Here is a 21,248-nt window from a genome sequence, read left to right as displayed (position 1 = left end):
CCTCTACCTTTAAGCACTATAGCCCAACGCTCTAAACATCAGGGCACGATCGCACACATGCTTCTTTCGTGCCAAAGTAGCTCTCTGAAACGTCTGGCACGTGCATTAAGTGCCAGTTTTTCTCATGACAGCTGTTTCTTCGAGACGCATTGTTAGACTGCACTGCTTTTGGGATCGGACCATATCTTCTGTTAGATACCTTCAAAGTGAGTGAAGTTCACCTATGATGCTATCACATTAGCAAACCAATAATAACAATAAAAAAAAACAAGACGACGGCGTTTGCAAACACTTTTCTACAAATTTGATAATGCTTTTTTGAAGTTTGGCTTTTAAAGGTTTTCAAGAATTTCAGTGGAAATTTTATGCGTTGCAGTCGCACATACCGGTATGTCGGCCGTGCAATTTTTTCCGCAGAAATTTTAGCCCTCAGTATGTTATTGCGCCAATCTACAAATTCGTACTTACAGGTATCTCTCCCAAATGGTAGACGAAAACATGTACGTGTCATACTTTTTCTCCAGCAAATCCTGTTCAGGCTTATTTAGTTGACATGAAGACAACGACGAAAAAGTCACAGGTTTATTGCTTAAAAGAAGCGACAGGGAAAGTTAGAGCCCGCTGTTGGAAAAAGGCGGTAATGTATCAGGTACTTTAAATTCAGAAGAAACTGTACTACGGGCATAATAGGTCACTGTGCGAGACAGAACTATATCCGAGTCTGCCACAGCAGGGGCTGCTATTTTTGCACCACGCATGTAAAATTATAGATTGGGTCAACAAGACATTAATTATAGTGTATCGCATACTGATGATACTGGCTATATAAATGTTCAGATGCTGACTGTAGGACTCCGCAGGGCTGGGAAGAACGGTTTTCGATTACACGCGGAGTCGTACAATGGTTTTCTCACAACTTCTGACAGAATAAAGGTAGAGATAAATGGGTGTGAAGGAAGAACTTCTTATATGCCGTTGGAGCTAACACCGACTGGTAATTTCGGTGTGTTAGCACACTGGGGGTCTCTTCTAGAGACTTGACATAAAATAAATGTAATAAGAATGTATTCAATTTACAACAAAACTCACTGCCATACCATGTTGCTTAATGCGCTCCACTGTACGTATTTGTAACAGTTAAGGTAAATAACTGACGGAGCACGTTCCCACAATAATTACATTCCGAAAGCTCCATTTACGAGTGCATTAAGTTTGCGGCTGGCAGAAAGTCTGCTCATCGAGTTTTGCAGGCGGGAAGCTAAGCTAAGCGAAGCTAAACTAAGCCTTATGTGACAGACTGTTTCGCATGCGGTGCCACTTGACAGCCTGTTGCAAGTGGCCGTAGCCAGATCGGACGACCATGGCGTCGATGGTGCGACGAAGTTGGGGAGCGATCTCTGCCGTGCATATGTAGTGCACTTCTGGCATGGGAAAGCCGTTGAAACCGCAGGCCAGCACGAGCGTGTAGGCGCCCATGTTATCCATTAGTAGCCACTCTTCCACGGAGACTTCGAAGAATGGCACCTTGCTCAGAATGCAGTCCATGGGATTGCAGGTAGCACCCCAGAGAGTGGTGAGCACTTCTAAAGGCCTTTCATAGGGCGGCTGCAAGACAATGGTTTGCAGAAAATGTTAGGTCAGTTTAGCTAACAAGACCATGGAAGGAATGAGCGTCTAGTAGACAGATAAATACAAGGCAGGAGCAAAATGTGAGAGCGGTGACGGTAGTATGTTCTCTGGTTAAAAAAAGAGGTGGTTTGGCATAATGCCTTTTGGAACAACAGGAGGTTGTTATTGTTTCCTGCATTCAGAAGCACTAGCTAATCTTTAATTATTGTTCTTCCTCATTAGTACTTCTCTTACTTCTCAGCTTCTTGTGCTCAGTTCTTCCACAGCTATGGTAATCTTTCATGCGTGTGTTTAAAATAGATCATACAAAAGGACGAAGAAACTATCCCAGACTTTAGCATTCAATAACTTAAGTATCCGAGATCTTGCCTTAAGGAGGTCCTGTCTTTGCCAAAAATATATGCGCTGGGTTACCTGCGACCGCGAGGCTGACTACTGGCTTTTTCAGAGATTTCCTGTGGTTCACCATTTGTTTCGACATCTTGGAGAATGAAAAGAACGCTCGCACTCACCATCTATAGGTCTCGCGTGAAAGCCCAAAGCAGTCCATACGCTTTCTACGAAGGTTGTACGTTTAGTTAGCTTGGCGGACTTTGGAAGAAAATTGACAGGCCATCGCAAGTCATTAGCGTTTAGATAATTAGCGCAGCTGCTTGTCATCAAGCTGAACAGGGGAAACTTAGCCAGCTACATCAAAGAGTGCGCGCACACGGCCGCGGGCAGCAAGAGAACTTGTATGTCGTTTTTTTTGGATTGCTTAGTCTTGGGACGACTTGAAATTGGGATGGAAAATCATGTGGTTTTCACCTTATGGAGAATATATGTTTACATCAAGCTTTCAGTGTCACCCGCAATCTTTCAAATTGGTGCCTGCAGTGGTAGGCGGGTGTTATAGGCGTAAACTGTTTTATTTTGCAGCACTTTCCCATCAAAATTATATCATCTACTATGTTTTAACATCTACTGCTCCGAGGAGGCTCCTGGCGTCACGATAAATTCTACTTCTTGCGCATTAGAAAGGCCATGGAGGCGCCTTTCTGTCAGTGGCAGGCACGTGGCACAAGACTCATTCTACATTCATAAGCATGGCTTTAACATTTCGGTTTCTTCAAGTCTGTTAGCACTGCTAAAGGTGGAGCGTAAATAAACCAGAATTCTTAGTTTGACAGAACACTAATGCGTATAGATTTCGTAATGGCACTTTTTAATGGAGAAGGAGCACGAAAAATGACATATTCTATAAACTCGTTTTTTGGGCAAGAAGGTACTTTCAGGCATGCTACTTCCCCCCCTCCCCCTTCCTTCCCAACGTAAGATGAAGAAGAAGAAGATGATGATGATGACGATAATGATTTATTAGCATTCCCCTTGAAACAGGGTGGTGATAAATGGTCATCAAGCCTGCTTGAGGCAATCAGGTGTGTTATACACGCTTTTCGTTCTAGTATTTTGTATACATATCTTTTACATTTATACAAAAATATATACATTTACATGTATACATTTTTCTTTTCCTTAGAACTTATATATCTCTCTTGTACCGCTACCTATGCCTATAACTTATTCGGACCCGGATATCCCACTACGCCAGCACGTCTCCCACCCCCCCTTCTTTTTTTCGGTTCGTACCAAAGAAAATGCGGCCTCTCTAAGGCATGCAATCCAGCCCGCACCCTTGCAAGTTATTGACGTTTTTTTAAAGTCAATTAGAAGTGCAGTGCGGAAGACACATAGGTAAAAACAAAAGTGGAGGTGGAACCTTACGGTATTTTAAACTTTTAGCCACTTAAATAAACTTAGTGGTTGATGAAGGAAGACTGGTGTTGTAGGTGCCTGAAAATACATGGAGAAATACTTACATCAAGTGGTCGGTAACTTATGTCCATGAACGGGTAGAGGTCCCGAGGAATGCAGTTGTATTTGCTCTCATTTATGTACACGTTTTGATGCGTGTGTGTCAGGCCTAGGAAATACGAAACAAGAGAACACGAAGAATACACGATGTTCACTCTAACCAACAATTTTAAAGGTTTCTTAACAGGCAAGCTTTCGATAGGTCACATTTTGACAGAAATCGGCCTGAATGGGTGACATTTTAAACAGGACTAAATCTGCTCCAACCAACTTCTCAACAAATCTTTTAATTTGCAATGCCGGTTTGGTCTCTTTTTCAGGAAGGACTACCTGGCCGTGGTTGGCTAAAGTTAACAGAGACAACAGCTATCAGTGGTTGCGATTTCTTTCTTCTGGGTCTTCTCGTGAAAGTCGTTATGCGCGCACGCTATGTAGTGACGCACAGATACCTGCTGATTTTCCGAGGAATCTGTACAATCTGCCAGTATTCTAGGCACAGCGTTACTACAGTGAATTGCAGCTTCGTGGTACAGTCAGGGGGATGAAAATTTTCCCCTTTGAGGTGTTATTCTCGGTATCAATCCCCGCAAGCGCCTTGGAAGTCGAATGTTGTGATCGAAATTTTTTCCACAGTGTTCTGGTTAGATCGCTGAGCTCGGCTTCTGACTTCTGCGCATTTTTTTTCAGCTACCGGAGCCTTTCAACGAAACTCTTCGTTTCGTCGGCGCATGTGGCAGAAGTAAGCTTGACAACCGTCCAGAATTTAGCGGGACAGCCCCGAATTTTGCGTAAATGTCCCGTGTCCCGACTCTACCATATCGGAACGGCCAATATCCAGACTTTTGCTTTTTTTCTGTTGGATTACAATAAATGGACCATATTTCTTTGTTATAATCCCTGACAGCTTGTTTGCATATTCTTCTTTTTTTCTGGTAAACGTAAAGGCGGTTTCATTTTTGTCGGGGTTCTAGTCGTGTCGTACGCGTTAACCATTCACACTATTGTGTTAGATCAGGCAAGTATGCTTCGTGTTGTTGCAAATCGCGACACGGTGCGACTAAAAAAATTGTTAAAATTTGTTGCACGTGCAGACTGGCGGTTCCTGGCACTGACAGGGTTGGTCGTCGCCAGCGGCCTCACGTTCCCGAATTTGTCTACTCGGGAATTGGGAACCCTAGGTAGGTAGGTAGGCGGGCAAAACACCTCCTCTGGCAGGCTTTCCTCTCGGAGGATGTTCCTTAGGCGACGGCTGCAAGCCGCACATCGATGTTACCAGCTTTTGTGCCACTTTGAGTCGGACACTTTCCTTCTACAACGTTATTGAAACCTGTTTGGTTTTCTCGTGGTTGTAGGGTATGGCGATGAACCAGTAAGTGCAGCAGAACCTCAATGGGATTTGTAAGCATGGCCGGCACATCCGAATGTTCCGTGACGCGAGTTTGCAAGTCATTCCTTCTATAGCCACACTGGGCTACACATTATGTTTTCAGAAAACATGGTACACACTTATCGCAGCCCTACTGCGTTCGCCGTTGTGGGATTAAAAGAGCAATACCAATTAGTGACATGATTTTCTATAGCCAGGAAAGCTTAATGCACTTTACTGCTGCTCTGCTGAATGTGGCGGGAAATATTTGTTAACCAGTGCAGGCATAAAAAATTGACAAACTAACCGTCAATGACGAGTTCCTTCGTTTTCTTGCCGACCACCTTCGTGAGCAAAGTGTACGCGGATGTGACGAAAAACTGTCCCGGTTCACCAATTATCTCGACACCAGACGAGGCAGGAAAAAACTGGTCGATGGCAGATCGTACAGCTTCGCACACCTTTAAAGAGCAAAGCAGTGCAACGGAATTATAATTGGTGATTCGCTCCTGGTACGTCATTTAATAATAATAATAATCAGTCAATCAATCATGTTTATTTAACGTGCCCAGGAACAACCCTAAGGTCTGAGTGCAGGCGCACACATACATTACAAACTTAATAATAATAATAATGATAATAATAATAATAATCGGTCAATGAAATAAATAAATAAATTAATTAATTTGCCCAGCAGCAACACTGTGGTCGGGATGCTGGTGCACACACACACACACACACACACACACACACACACACACACACACACACACACACACACACACACGCACACACGCACACACACACGCACGCACGCACGCACGCACGCACGCACGCACGCACGCACGCACGCACACACACACACACACACACACACACACACACACACACACACACACACACACACACGCACGCACGCACGCACGCACGCACGCACGCACGCACGCACGCACGCACGCACACACACACACACACACACACACACGCACGCACGCACGCACGCACACACACACACACACACACACACACACACACACACACACACACACACACACACACACACACACACACACACACACACACACACACACACACACACACACACACACACACACACACACACACACACACACACACACACACACACACACACACACACAGAACAACTACGACTGCAAGTTATGTAATAAAAATAAAATGAAAAAACAAAAACAAAAAGGAACTCAATAAACAGCTACGTATTGAACAATACAGCAATAACACACAATTGAAAGACGGAGAACGTGTAAGAGAAACTACGGTAAGTCAAGAGAGGAGCGCAGCTAGAAACAAGACTCAAGAGAAAGTGCAAAGCTTGGAACAGACAGAAGACTAAACGTCTTGAAAGATATAACGATAGAAAAAATACTGCTGCCCATAAACTAAAACTACTAAAAGTAATGAGTTAATCATACATGCTTGTCTACGCATATATGACACAAAACACTAGGGATTAACTCGAATTAACTCTGAAATGTGTCAATGCAGGCAGAATACTTATTACATTTTTTTTGTAGTCGAGCAGTCATAGAACAATCTCTACTGCTACAAGGCCACGCAGAAAACGAGAAATACTGACTGGTATACTTTTGTGGCACAGAAGTTGTACATGATCAAGAGGATTTGGGCAATGTATAGTGCCATGGACAACCTTATAGAGGAGAAGAAGCTCTGATTTCATAAGTCCTAATTTTAGAGGTGCGAATTGACGTATGAGGGCTAGACTATGGTCGCCTAACGGCAATATTGGTGCTTGAAAATAGATATAAATTCTTTCCGGGTGCATTCAATGAGGTCGGCATTCCGCCCCAAAATACAGAGACATACTCTAGTAGTGGAAGGCCCACAGTGGAATACAATTTCAGAAAGGCAGCAGGGGAGTGGAAGTAATGCTATATACGACAAACAATACCTAGAGCGCAAAGGGCACGTTGTTTCGCATATTTAGCACGTGAAGAGAGGTTAGCATTTTGTCTAAGTACACAAAAATATATTTCATTTCATCGACCGTGGTCAAATGAGCATGACGAAGAGTGTATGAAAATTGCACACGGTGTTTTTTCCGCATATAGCTTAATACCATAGTTTTGGAAGCATTTAAGAATAGCTTATGCTTCTCTGCACAAGTTTGAAAGTGAGAAATCAATCAATCAATCAATCAATAATTTATTTAACATGTCGAGGAATAACAGTGAGGTCAGGGTGCTCGTGCACAGAAAAAAAAGTTCAAAATGTAATACAGCTACGACCAAAAGTTATGGGATAAAACAATATAATCGAAAAGAAAAACGAAAACAAAAAGGACTGGAAAAACAGCTACATAATGAGCAACAATACAGCAATGACAGACGATTCAGAGACGGAGTACATATACGGAAGAAGAGAAAAACTATCAGAAGACAGAAGAGGAACGCAGCTAGAGAGAAGGTTCAAGAGAAAGTGCGGAGCTCGGAACTGAAATAATTGACAACACATTTTGAAGAAAGCAAGATGAAAAAAAATGGCAATTTTAAAGACCGCCTTGTGTGGAGAAATATGAATCAATCAATCAATCAATCAATCAATTATTTATTTATTTACCGTGCGCAGGAACAGCCCTAAGGTCCGAGTACTGGCTCACGCATACATTAAAAGAATAATAAACTGCAGGGGATTATAAGTAAAAAAAAAACAATTAATAAAAGAACAAGTTTGAAAAGAAGACTGCACATGCAACAAAGTGCGAGGTGAATACAAAAGAAGAAGGAGGAGAAGGGCAATTGAACAATGTGTGAAACTATGACAAAACAACGCAAAGCTCCCATAAGAAAAACGACAGCCAGGTTATGAAAAATATCGGCATCATAAAAATAATCGTTATAAAGGCTCAGTATTCTATGGACGGCTGAGTGTTGGTGATGACTGGTAAAAAATGGAAATGTCTATGTTCTTGGTGATCTCGCGCATAATGCGAAACAACTGAGGAGTTCCGGGTAAGTGAGGATACCGTGAAGGAGTTTGAAACGAAACAGAAGGTCAGGGCAATTACGTCGACAGGGAAGTAAGGGCAATGGCAATACTCCAACAGTGCTAGAACAAGGTCCAGTGCCCATGCTAGCAAAGCGGTGATTGTATATGTTTATAAACTTTTTCTGGGCTCGATCTATAATGTAACTGTTAGATCTAGAGATGCCATTACAGACGACCGACGTGCATTCGAGTTGAGGAAGAATGAGTGTTATGTACAACTTGCGGAACGGTGTAGGAGAACTGAATTCCCTCGATATTCTGCAAACAGCACCAAGAGAACGCAATACCGACATTGCAACGCATTTAGTGTTAGCAGAAAAGTACACCGAGATCACTGATTTCGCAAATCTTACACAATGGTACAGAATATACACAAGAAAAAAAGAAATGCTCGCTGTTTTGCGTGTGAAGGTCACGGTTTAGTTCTTAGCAGCATTCAAGGTGTGGTTATCATCTTTGTATTATTTAAAAAGAAGGGCCAGACTGCAGGATGCCACAGTCATCAACAGTATGAATTTGCCTAAAAAACTTGATGTCATCAGCATATATAGAAGGACAGAAGAATTTTGAATAGCATTGAGCACTTCATTAATAAAAATTAGAAAAGGTGTTGTCCTCATAGTAATCATTGAGGGACGGCGCTAGTTGCCATGTAAAAAGAAGACGTTTGGCCATTGACGCTAACATAGCATGATCTATCAAGAAGATACCTGCGCAAGATATTGACAGTTGACGAGTAAACAACAAAGTGCTGAAAGCTTGATCAGAAGCAGTGAGTGGCTGACTACACCAAAAGCTTTGCTGAGGTCACAGTAAATGTTGTTATCTTGCCCCCTTTGAAGTACCGGGGCGGAGATCTGTGTCGTGAAAGTGGCGAGTTGTGTGATAGTGGAGCGGCCGGTTAGAAATCCATGCTGATTCGGAATCAATGAATTCCTCATAGTGAAAGACAATATGCTGTGGCGAGCAAGCTCAGACATCCTATAGGTGGCACAGGGAAGAGAAATCGGGCGATAAATTCGAGACATCGGTTTTACAGCCACACTTAAATGCAGGAGAAAGCACGAGCAGTTTTCCAAATGAAGGAAAGCGGAGTTATTCAAAGAGTTATTAAATATAGATGTTAATACTGGGCTAAAATACTGCCGTAAGCTTTTGGAATTGTGGAGAGGATGCCTTCAGCACCGCAGGATAGGGAAGGCTTCAAGTGCTTAAGGCATTCGCTGATTAGGTTTTCATCGAACAGCAAAGCACCAGATGTAGGAATAATAATAATAATAATAATAATAATAATAATAATAATAATAATAATAATAATAATAATAATAATAATAATAATAATAATAATAATAATAATAATAATAGTAATAATATTAATAATAAATTATTCTTTTTTATAGTACCCAAGAACAGCTATGAAGCCTTTGTACGGGTGCCCATACCATCTAATACACAAAAGAGGATGTACAGAAAAGACAAGCGTGGTATACAAAACTAGATTAGGTAGATGAACAAAAAGCAGAAGAAAACAACGAGGAAAGTGAGTTCATCGTGCAACATTATTGGCAAACAACATGATTCACAAAGTAGCTAACAAGTGAATGTGTAACAGAGTGAGGTTCTGATGAATAGCCGCTAACGTCCTGCATACTAACTCAAACGTTTCCCTATGGTCATTTCAATAGGTCGTTAAAGTCCGTTTCGGAAACTACATGCTTTGCTGGAAATCGCGCAGTGAAACCGAACTCCGGCATACAACTTGCAATGGTTGCTAACGAATGGTTCGTCGGGCTGTTTTGCTCAAGCAAGTTAACTTTAGCCTATTTAATGGGGCAGAGGTTTTTAGGTAATGGGAAATGTACTAACTTCTGAGCGCAATTTTTTTTAGAAAAAGTAAAGACATTATACTAAACCATCCGCTATTTTGCGCGAAGTGTGCTTTCAAGGGTAGAAATACTTATTTTTAAAAGTGAGAGACTCATGAGTCATCATTCGCAAATTAATGGTATGGAATATAGCGATGTGTCGGTGTTACAAACACACTATATTGACGGAATCTGCACACCGTCCAATGTACGATAATCTGTTAATGCTTCCTCTCAATAAATGGCACAAGTGAATGTGCTTGAACTGCTTTGTAACATAAAAGAACACTCGATTTCGATTTGCCTTTTGTTTTAATTTTTTTTTCATATTCAGATGTAGCAAACTGAAAGATTTATAGTGCTGTTGACCAAATCCATTTAATAAATATGGAGGCCACTGCAGTACTTCTCTATGCTTGTACTCTGTACCAGAAAACCTTCGCAAACTGTCAAACGTTAATTTTTTTCTTTTGGTTTAGCCTCTTTTTCAGCGTAATTACCAAAGCCAATCGCTCTAAACTTCTCACCAAGTCATGAATGATGTTTTGAGATTGCGATATTCTGATCTCAAATCAACCAGAAATTGCCCATTCCTGAGAATTATGAAATTTCCATGTTCCCAGGTCGCCGGGTATATATTTAGAAGCGGCTGTCGCTAAAAAAGAGTGACAAAGTGCTTAAGTTGACGTTTCATATAGCAATTTTGAAAGTTGAACGGAATGAGTTTGGGTTGTGCAATAAATGTAAGCCTTCATGTGGGAGTTGCTTTGCCGTCTCGCCTGCTCACTATGCCTCAGACATAGCAGTCATAGCTAGGAAGACGAGCTAAGAAATTCAGCTGTGCGCTGGCATCTGTTTTCACTAAAATCCGGTTGAATTGCAGAACTTTTTCCTGTAGAATATAATATGAAGTCATTTTCCATGCTTTCCATAACGTTTCAGTATTAAAGAAAATAATTTTGCTATGCCACTGATTACGAATGAAAGCAACACGATGGTACAACAGCGCCACTACAAGGACTTCAAATTTGATTGCTGAAAGTTCACTTCCTGCACTCAAAACGCTCTCCGTCATCCGCTTAGAATGAGCAACGTTTAAATGTTTGTAGACCTGACATGTGGGCACCCTAGCTATACTCAGTGGGTCTTGTTGCTCAGCTTGAGCTACTAGAACTGGTACTTGGCTTGAGCGACATTCCTGTAGAGGAGATAGCCACATTTCTCGGAAAAATGTCCCCTATCAGTGATCACCGTGCTTGGACAATGCTCACGCCCTGATAAGTAGAGTCAGCGCTCTCGGCGGCTTGTTAGTCGACAGCGATTTCATGGAGGACTCTCTGAGTACCACTTCCGCATTATGTTTCTGAGTACCATATCCGTGGTATGCTTTCCGCTCAATAAGTTTACGTAGTAGTTTCAAAAATGCCTACTCCTCCCTCACTGGAATGGCCAGAAGTACAGAATGGGAAGTTTGTGGACAACTGTCCCCTTACAAAACATCAAATTCTTAGACCCTGGTCCTAGCCGAGGCCAACGTGAGTTGCTTTAAAAGCACTCGAAAACATTTCATTTCCCCTTTTCTTCATTATTTCCTACATGCCAACTTCAACCACACTTAATTTACCCGATGCTTTTCTTGGCTTCATTATCTTTATGGTCATGATTTAAAAGCACTAGTGTGTTTTTTTGAAAAAAGCACACAGATAGACTGAAAAACTATAATCGTCGTCAAACAGTCATTGTGTTTGTGCAGAGAGATAGTCTTCATATCTTCTATTCTATTTTTTTCTAATCTTTTCTGAACTTACTCCTTCTCCCAGTGCATAGTATCCAAATGGTCAGTTAATCTGGTTAACGTCTCTGCATTTCCCTTCTTATTTTCTCTTTCTCTCTTTGAATACTGCATATATTTGATAAGAGTCGCGTGGGATTGTCTGCATATGACGATATGGTGATTATACCAAACAACTAGATTGTTCTTCCGGTGCTCGTGACCATAGTCACACTATTTACATCATTTTGACTTGTGTTAGGGGGGGAGCTGTACCAAACATTAAGATCCTGCTGGGTGCCGGTGTACCGCATAGTGACACTACTTGTGTCTTAGTATGTGTAGTGTTTGTTGTTGCTTTCGTCAAGCTTTCTCTTAATGTTTTAAAAATGCTTACGTAGTTTATCTGAGAATTTGGGATAGCCGGTGCTGAAGACACCCGCTTTTGCATTTTGCTTCAGTTATTAAAGAAAAAAATTATCCTCATCCTTGAAATTTATGTGAAGCTCTCGGGAAGCGGTTAATCAACTGCTATAAATTTGCCCATTTCATTCCCGGGTCTTCGTCCTTAAGGAAATTGGCGCTCGCGAATGTTCTCTTGCACACCCGTGTTACGCAATGTGACACACGCGTCGATGATCCCAAAGAGCTAGTGGGCGTCGGCATGATAGAAGTGCGATTGAGGCTTAATGGTCAGAGCATCAGGATGCTGCGCTGTGGGACCGAGGTTGAAACACGCTAGTGAATTTGGTTAAGTGGCAGCTATTCGGCAAGACAGCAGCAGCATCCAGCAGCCACGATCAGGAAAGTCCGGGAAGGTTCATAGAGAAAGTTTTGCTTTGAAATAAAGTCGAGAAAAGCTCGAACGTCCGCGTTGTTCGGAGGGGTGATGTTTTTGAGAACGAGTAGCCCTACCGGCACGGTGCTGCTTCCGCAGCTTGTGGCGCTTTGCACTTCAACGCTTTGTTTAGCCATTGAGAAATTCTGCCGGCCACGCAGGAAGCGCGCAGCGAACAATGGCAATAACAATGCTACAGGCTAATCCCGCAACCATGCCAAGAGCGCTAGATAACAGTAAAGCTGAGTGCCTATTGTATGCAAAGTGCCTTAAAAAAACCTTCAGACTCGCTAGACCTCGTTTCGTGAAGAAGGCAGTTGCTGAGATTACCGCGTAAAGCGTGATGCGCGGTTACCTTTTTCAGACACCCGCCATGGTCGCGGGATCAAATCCCGGCCATGGCGGCCGCATTTCGTTGGGAGCGAAATGCGAAAACACCCGTGTACTTAGGTTCAAGTGCACATTAAAGAACCCCAGGTGGTCCAAATTATTCCGGAGTCTCCCACTACGGCGTGCCTCACAATTAGATCGTGGTTTTGGCATGTCATCATCATCAGCTTATAGTTATGTCCACTGCAGGACGAAGGCCTCTCCCGGCGATCTCCAATTACCCTTGTCTTGCACTAGCTGATTTTGGCACGTAAAACCTCGTAATTATTTTTTAACTTTTTTCAAACCTTTCGTTCGTTATGCTGAATCTTTACGACTCGAAGGACAACTCTACGTCATTGATATACACACACAATTCCGAGTAATGTGGGTTTTAGCACTAATAGTAAGATAAAGACGATGACGTATCGCATTATTACGCTAAAAGGTTGATTCCAGCCTTCGACTAGGGTCTTAGTGTTACGATTTCTTGTACAGGCCTTTATGCAATCACGTAATACGCCTGAATACTCCGGAACTTAAACCCTTCACCTATTATACGCCAACTCAACACAGTCATTCCTGAACTCATGAGATATTATTTTGGCCAATAAGTATTTTATGAATAAAAAGAGACTCCATGACCTTTATTCCCATGATACATGATTAATGGCTTTACTTATGGAATACGTCCGCCAGTAAAGTTTGACCAGAAACAATATGTGGTGCTTATTTGCTTGTTGAAAGTTCGAGCATCGCTGAAATAAAGGACTTGTTTCCAAACCTTGTAGAAATGGTCTTTCTTTCGAACGCCGCCAGGAAATCCTCCCCCGATGTCGAGGACTGTCATTGCGAAACCCATCTCGATGCCAATGTCGAAAACGGTTCTGGCATCAGCGATTGTCAGTGCGAATATTTCGGGGTGCTTATACGCGCACCCAACGTGAAATCTGCGAGCAACATGAAGCAAGGTGATGCCAAGTCGGAGGTAAACAGCAGATACATTCCTAGCGCTTGCTTTTGCCTGTAAGTTCACACTCGTGCAAGATGTCGAATGTCATAAAATGTAGGATACAGCTGGAATCAACACCTATGAATGTGAGAATGCAATAATATAATACATTATACATTATACCATGCTGCCCGCTTTTTAACACTTCAGTTACCTTAGAACGTAGAGCACGTAACGTGCATACAAGTTCACGCTTCCGCTGATCAAAAAGTAATCTGTTCTCCTTCGACATCCTTAAAACAAATAGCTATGCCAAAGACACCACCTTCGTGGTGACTTTCTTTCTTTCTCTGTCTGTATCTTTCCTTCTCTCTCACTCCCTAGTTTTTTGTTTCTCTCCCTCTCTCTCTTTCTTTCTCTGACCTTCGTGGTGACTTTCCTTGCTCTCTCTCTCTTTTTCTCTCTCTTTCTCTCTATCTGTCTTTCTCACTTTATTTCTTTCTCTCTTTCGCTCTCTCTTTCTCTCTGTCTTTTTTGTCCCTGGTATGTGCCATTGAGCTTGGACCTTTTCTGTACTATCGCCAGGATCGGCCCACTTTTCAGCGTGACTCCTCCACAACCACCACCACCACCACTGCCGACACTCTTGGCCCTATAAAGCTTCGCTTAAAAAGAAGGTGAACTGTTCTATACCCGGCGATAACTTTGAGGCAACAGCAACAACAACTTTCTGTGGCAGCGCACCAATGCTACGCAACCGAAGCGCACTTTTTTTAGTACGCTCCTTCATGTTGTCCGCGAATGTAAACATAGTTTGACTATGGACAGTAAAAGAAAACGTGCCAATGATTTTTTCTTTTTTTTATTCCAGATTTCTTTCCATAATCAATAAATATCTGGCTGAGTAAACGATTTTTGTTTGGCAACATGGCAAAACGTAACCTTCTTCAGCTAGTCTGCAACATGGCCAAACATGGTTGGCTACATGGCCTTCTTCAATGAGTCCGCCAAATGTGAAAGCACAACTGGGATTAGGAAGAGCACTAAAAAGAAACGGACCTTTTCATAAATGCTATGGCATTCAGGATTGATATTGGTAGTCGTTAATAATTAAATATGGGGTTTTACGTGCCAAAGCCACGATCTGATTATGGGGCTCGCATAGTGGGGGACTGCGGAATAATTTTGAGCACGTGAGGTTCGTTAACGTGCACATAAATCAAAGTGCACGGATGTTTTTGCATTCCCCCCCCCCCCCCCCCCTTCCCCTGTCGAAATGCGACTTCTGTGGCCTTGGCGCAACACCATAGCCATGCACTAAGCAACTACGGCGGGTCTTCTCAGTAGTTCACTGTCGCGCATAGAATCATTCTAGCAAAATTTCGCGTGTAACACCGGATGCGTCAGCGTGTACGGGCGACGGCGTTCCTGGCACTTTGAGACCACAGTGATCAACCTCAGGGCTACAATCACCTTCTCAAGGTTTCGCCTGTAGCACCAGATGCGTTGATATCTATTATGCAGTTGATAGCGTTCCTTCCACTGTGCAAAAACCTCGTGCTTGGCCTGTGCCAGAATGCTGCTGCCTGTATAGACGCCGACGCATCTCTTGCCGGCCACGCCAAATGTCGCGATAGCTATTCTGTCCCCGAAAGTCAACAACCAACAACGCCTGCCATGTATGCCATAGAAATTACGTCCTTTACGTAGGAATTCTGATTGCGCAGCTCCTGGCTGGTCCGTGGTTTTAATTGTGATAGCAATTATATGGACACTCCAGGCGCATTTCGGCCGTCGCCGTAATGATCCGTATAAAGGCCAAAGACAATAACATCATCGCCGCGCGCCATATGCTGCATGTACGAGTGCAAGCGGGGAGGAAGCGCGCTGTCTTCTGTCGCGCAGGCCCTATCTTGAAAGCGATCTGCGATCGGGCCACAGTCCACCGTGCTCTGTGTTTTCGCCGTTTAGTTCGCGTTGAAGCGAGCGGTAGCACAAAGAACAAACAATTCGATCGCTGCTGCTGCAGGGCTTCTTCACTCCAGCGTTTCGACAGCGAGTTTCTGGTGTCATAGAGTGAAATTTGTTCATGTTTACTTGCACGCGTGACACCATGCTCGTTAATTCAGTTAGTAAGCGAATGTTAACAAGTTTATACGGCCGATAAATCTTCTTACTTCGTATAGCTGTCCCCTAATTTGCTATCGCAATCGATGCTTCGCCTCTCGGGCAAAACTGCGACTTTCTTATAAAAATGCTTGCTTTAAAAAAGTGCCTCCTACATTCCTTCGCAATAGAAAATATATTATCGCTTGCCACAGAACATTACTACACCGCATTGTGCGCGTTTCTGCGCGTAGTTGAATAGCATGCGGCTAGGCGTAAAAATCAGAGGAGACCTTGAAGTAATGCGTTTTAGAGAAGACCTCCGCTAACAATTCCAGTTAATCTTTCCTTCAATGTGCTATTATTTAACTGTAATAATATTTACGCTCACTTTTCATAAATGTTATGCATATCTATTTGCCTTGGCACTAGTTCATGTATAGTATTGATATAACCAGTGGGCTCATATGAAAAAGTGCTGGTAAAAGCGAAACCGCAAAACGTTCAGACTACTTGGCGTAGTAACACATGTACAGAAGCTCCGCCCGCGTAACTTTGGCTGCGCTGCCACGAAAAGTTGTCGTCGAGTGTACACAGCGCCAGTGTAACCAAAGCTTCATTTTGCTAATGTACACTATCCGAAGGATTGTTTCGGCTTCAATTATCTTCAGCATCATATAAAAAGACATGAACTGCTTAAAACACTTCAGAAGGCTTAAAAGACGACAGGAAAAGTGAACTGTCGGTCGTCGTCTTCCTTGCCTGCTACGTGTTTGGTGCTGTGTCCACATTACGCGAAACAAACTTCCCCACCAGCCCTTCCTAGTGTTTAACGTGTTGACATTGCTCCGGAGAAATGCGCGCATGCTAATGAGCTTATCGAATCATGCCCCCCATTTGCATTTTGCAGGATTAGAATGTGTGAGGTATACTTACGACACACCAACGACATTCAATTCCATATCGCGAGCGGCAGAGAGAACATTTCTTGCATCATGGAATGGAATCCCATATTTGGCATTCATGGACTGCTGTACACCATATTCATTTGCAGCTATACGCAGCAGCAACCTGGATGTCATGCAAAACAGTTTCATTTTATCCTCAGAAAAACTTTATACTTGGTGGCTTAAATTGGTTGATGAAAAGTGCTTTATTTTGCATATAATGCATGCAACTTCATTCAAGCAGTGAGCATGCAGAAAAGCAAAGTTGGTTTCAGAGTCGTGAAAGGCATGCAGGAGCGACAGCCTACTAGTGGAGACAAATTTGAAATACCGCAGAGATGAAAGAGCACGAAGCCGAAAGGTCTTGCACGTGCGCCTTTGTTGCTTTTTGATTGATTGTGGAGAGCCGCCGTCGCAAAGAACTCTGGAATAATTTTGAGCGCCGGGATTTCTTTAGCGTACACCATAAGCTTGATACAGGAATGTTTTTCATTCCGCCGCCTGAGTAGTTAGGCCACTGCTGCTTCGAATCGCACCTGTGACCTCATGCTCAGCAGCTGCGGGTCCTTTTTTGCTTTTCGTGGGTTCGCTCCAAGTTTTCAGATTTTCACTCCATGAATCCCCAAACGACTTACCTGTCATGATTCAGATTGATCTGCACTCTGTCATATCGCATTTTTGTTGCGAGAGGTTACACTGAAGTTTCAGAGTGCCCCATGCCTATATAAATATAGGCACGTATGGAAAAATGGGAAAAGCACAGCGCCACGCGTCCGCAGGAAGTGATCATCTCGAAAGTGATCGAGTGAATACGACCACATAACTTTCTTAACACTGAAATAGCAAAGGCATGGCTATAATAACTCTGGAATAATTTTGAGCGCCGGGATTTCTTTAGCGTACACTGAAATAGCAAAGGCATTGCTTTAAGAACTCTGGAATAATTTTGAGCGCCGGGATTTCTTTAGCGTACACCATAAGCTTGATACAGGAATGTTTTTCATTCCGCCGCCTGAGTAGTTAGGCCACTGCTGCTTCGAATCGCACCTGTGACCTCATGCTCAGCAGCTGCGGGTCCTTTTTTGCTCTTCGTGTGTTCGCTCCAAGTCGTCCTTCTTCCCCATCACTTTAATGTTGCACTATATTCGGGAAGAAATATTGGTAAAGCACTTACGCATACGCATAGCCATTTGGCTTCCCCATCACTTTAATGTTGCACGATATTCGGCAAGAAATATTGGTAAAGCACTTACGCATACGCATAGCCATTTGGCGAAATACCAAATGTCGCGAAACTAAGGTAGTATTCAATGAAAGTTGTTGCTAGGCTCGCAAAGCAGGTAGAGCTGAACAGGCAGCGTTTATGAGTTAAAGACGGACATATCAACCACGCGGGTATTCTTGCATTGTTTCTCCACAGTGAAAGAAAAGAGGCATGGGGCGACGGAGGACAACGAAGAGGGGCAGCGAGTGAAGTCGACAAAGAACAAGGGCAGTCAGCGAAGCACACGACAAAGCCAGCAGAGTTGTCATAGACAAACCTCGCGTTTGGGTCGTCGATTTTCTCTAACTCTTCCGCTGAATCGAAAGTGATGAGGGTCACTCCTCGTTGTTGCGCAAAGCGCAGATGTGAGGTGCACTTCACCGTGTTGGCGTACACGATGCGATTTGCAGTGACGCCCATGTCGAATACAGACATCATTTCGGCCTGCACGGAAAAGGTCTCCCGAATTTGTTGCGTACAGGGAATTAAACAGCATGTACATGTCGCGTATATTACTCCTCGCGTATATTAGACCATTTCCCGATTGCGTGCCATTTTACACACTCTGCCGTTATGCATAACTATACAGGAATGATAGCTTTAACGTTTATTCACTGGAGTAGAATGCGCTGATTCTGCCTTTTAGTGACCATTAGAGATAGTTATCAAAGATGAGCTAGGGATTCTTTCATTGTTGAAGCCAGATTTATAGGAAAACTGCAACAAACTCGAATGAGTGCGACGCCTTTTAATGAATATATTCCTGGCTGTGTTGTGTCGATTCTGTTGTGTCGCTCGCCTTCGTCTTCGTCTTCGCCTAACAATTTGTTTTAACCGCGAACCAGGACGAATTGCTCAGTGTTCTGTAGTCTTAATCTTTCCAGAACTTATTCTGAAAAAATATTGTAACGTTGAAGAGAAGGAGAACGAGGAGGACCGTTGCTCCAAAGAACACGAAAGGCCAGCCTACCGAGACAGAAAAGAGCTCGAGCCAAGCTGTGCTGTCTTATCGTGTTCTTTAGAGAAAGGGTCGTCCTTCTTCCCCATCACTTTAATGTTGCACTATATTCGGGAAGAAATATTGGTAAAGCACTTAAGTCTAAAGCGCGCAATGTTAACTTTCCCCTCATTCCCCCTCAGCTTAACGTTTCTTCTGATATGGGATGGCGTCGATACCAATGCCCTGCTTATCGTTCGTTTCTTTCTTGTTCTTTCCGCAAACTACTTATGGTAACCCTTCAGGCTTGGTGTCTGACAAAGGTGCTCGACAGGGGCAATATAGCGGCGGCAGGACGGGCGAGACGCGTTAACATCTTCCCTGCTCGTTAGAAGATTAGAGGGGTGTGCATGCGTGCGCGAGCTTTTCCTCGGGAGTAACTCATGGCCATGAACAATCGCTCATTGGCTGGTGTCTATGGGCTGTCGCACTGGCTGAGGCGTCATTGACGGCGTCAAAAGAAAGGGGGCTGCAAAAGATTGCAGGCTCCCTGCTGCATGCGATTGAATAATATTTTGCTCGCATGTTCACGACAGCATTGCCTGGAGATCCCGAACGTGTTCGAAAACTGTCTCGCATTCTCTTAAGCCAGGATTCTTTCTGTTTACAGCGAAGCTGTTAGCCTCTTGTTGGTTGGGATTTTCCGGTCTGTGCTCACCCAAAAACAAACGGCAGCTGTAGGGCTTTGTGTTTAAGTTTCCGCGAAACGTATTTATGTTTTTCTTGTATATTCGAATAACAATCCGAAGCTATTATGTATGCAGCTTGTGTTTAAATCGTAAATCGTATTTCACGCATTTTCGGACGCAATTTACTTTCAAACATTCATTAAGTTGGATAAGGCCCTTGCGCTTGGTGGAGTGCCTAGAAGAATGAGGATGTATGCTGCACTTCCGTACACGTGCGTGAGCGCGTGCCGAACGTCTCTTGTGGTGGTGGTGCTTGTGTAACGTCGGCAATAGCCTCGCTGTACATGCACTTCCAAAGGTGGAATACAGGCGTCTTTTTTTCAAATTTTGCCGGTAAACGGAACACCAAAACACTCTTGCTGATCCTCTCTAGTTCATGACATCAGAATGCAGCATTCTCGACGCTGCGCCTAACCTAACCTAATGTAACATAACCGAACCTTTTTTGCGCTTTTATCGCCCCCTACTTAAAGCGTTATTGAGAGCCCGGTGCAGGGAAACGAGGGAAATTTGGTGTAAGCATAAAAAAACTTAGGATGTCTTTTTTTTGCCTCACCGTTAATATAAAACGAGCCTTTGGAAATTAAAAAAATAAACAGCGTTGCCTTCTGCCAAAACAAAGATTAATGAAACTCAGGAAGAGACCAATATCTTATATTTACTGGACAGACGTAAAAAAAAGTGTTGTCTATAGGGTCACAGTAGCATGTATATTGTTCAACAGAGATGCTTGTGAGCTATCGGTTAGTTTACTATATTCCTGTTGGGTACTGGGATTCGCGGTGTGCCGTTATTATAAACCGTTTTGTTTGCAATATATTATTGCCAATTCGGTCAGCCGCCCATCAAATGTGGCGCGAGCACATGCTACGTGCCACCATAACCGTACACCCTGCTGATACAGTTAGGCATGACACTATTCTTCTTGCCCCAATTCATGCCACAAGATCCTGGACTACTAGACCTGGGAACTATTCTCTAACAAAATTCGCGACCGAAGGTGGGAATGTGTCTCGAAAAACGTCTAGCGTCATTTAGTATTTTCTTCATTCCTCGGTATATTTTAGTAGGTTGTAAAGCTCGTAAAAATACGGGTCTGGGGCACAAAGGGACATAATTCTGCATACGCTTTTAATCGCGGAAGTTGTTACATGTTAGAAGCAAGTTGACCTTGACGTTCAGCCTTGCCATTGTACAGATTCATAGCCTATATCGACAAAAAAAAAAAGTTGTCAACTCTTTTGACCATGTTTAGCCAGCTGTATTTCACAACTTGCTTAAGGTTAGTGTCCAGTGTAGCTGAGAATTGAAATAAAATCCGGCTTTCGAATACTGCCAGGACGGAACCCAATGCATATGATTACTGTCTCCACAAAGTCATTTGGAGACTCAGAATGTTTGAAGAAATCTGGGAGTCCCGTGAAATACTCTCGGGTTGGAAACAGTGTGGGTTGCACCTCCTACTGACTACTAAATAGCGTATTTCGCAATCCACTGTCGAAGACGAGTGTGCAGTGCTTCAGTGACCTTGTCCAAGACCTAAAAAAGCAGGT

At 43.2% G+C, this 21,248-nt stretch overlaps 1 protein-coding gene across 1 annotated transcript in view; it reads right to left on the bottom strand.

Moving 5' to 3' along the window:
- Positions 1 to 574: 574 nt before the first annotated feature.
- The window catches only part of LOC119436243 (ornithine decarboxylase-like), a 31,158-nt gene continuing 10,484 nt past the window's right edge, over positions 575 to 21,248 (bottom strand). Inside the window, exons 4-9 of the mRNA XM_037703034.2 lie at positions 18,287 to 18,453; positions 16,735 to 16,869; positions 13,525 to 13,690; positions 5,157 to 5,310; positions 3,489 to 3,592; positions 575 to 1,605 (exon numbers count right to left, since the gene is read on the bottom strand). Of these exons, the coding sequence (XP_037558962.1) occupies positions 1,279 to 1,605; positions 3,489 to 3,592; positions 5,157 to 5,310; positions 13,525 to 13,690; positions 16,735 to 16,869; positions 18,287 to 18,453 (1,053 nt within the window). The 3' untranslated portion in view covers positions 575 to 1,278. The remainder of the gene's footprint in view (positions 1,606 to 3,488; positions 3,593 to 5,156; positions 5,311 to 13,524; positions 13,691 to 16,734; positions 16,870 to 18,286; positions 18,454 to 21,248) is intronic.

Source organism: Dermacentor silvarum, chromosome 1 (assembly GCF_013339745.2).
Source record: "Dermacentor silvarum isolate Dsil-2018 chromosome 1, BIME_Dsil_1.4, whole genome shotgun sequence".
In the NCBI taxonomy this organism is placed as follows: Eukaryota; Metazoa; Arthropoda; class Arachnida; order Ixodida; family Ixodidae; genus Dermacentor; species Dermacentor silvarum.
The sequence above is the reverse complement of the archived record's forward strand: the minus strand, read 5'-3'. Positions and strand labels throughout refer to the sequence as shown.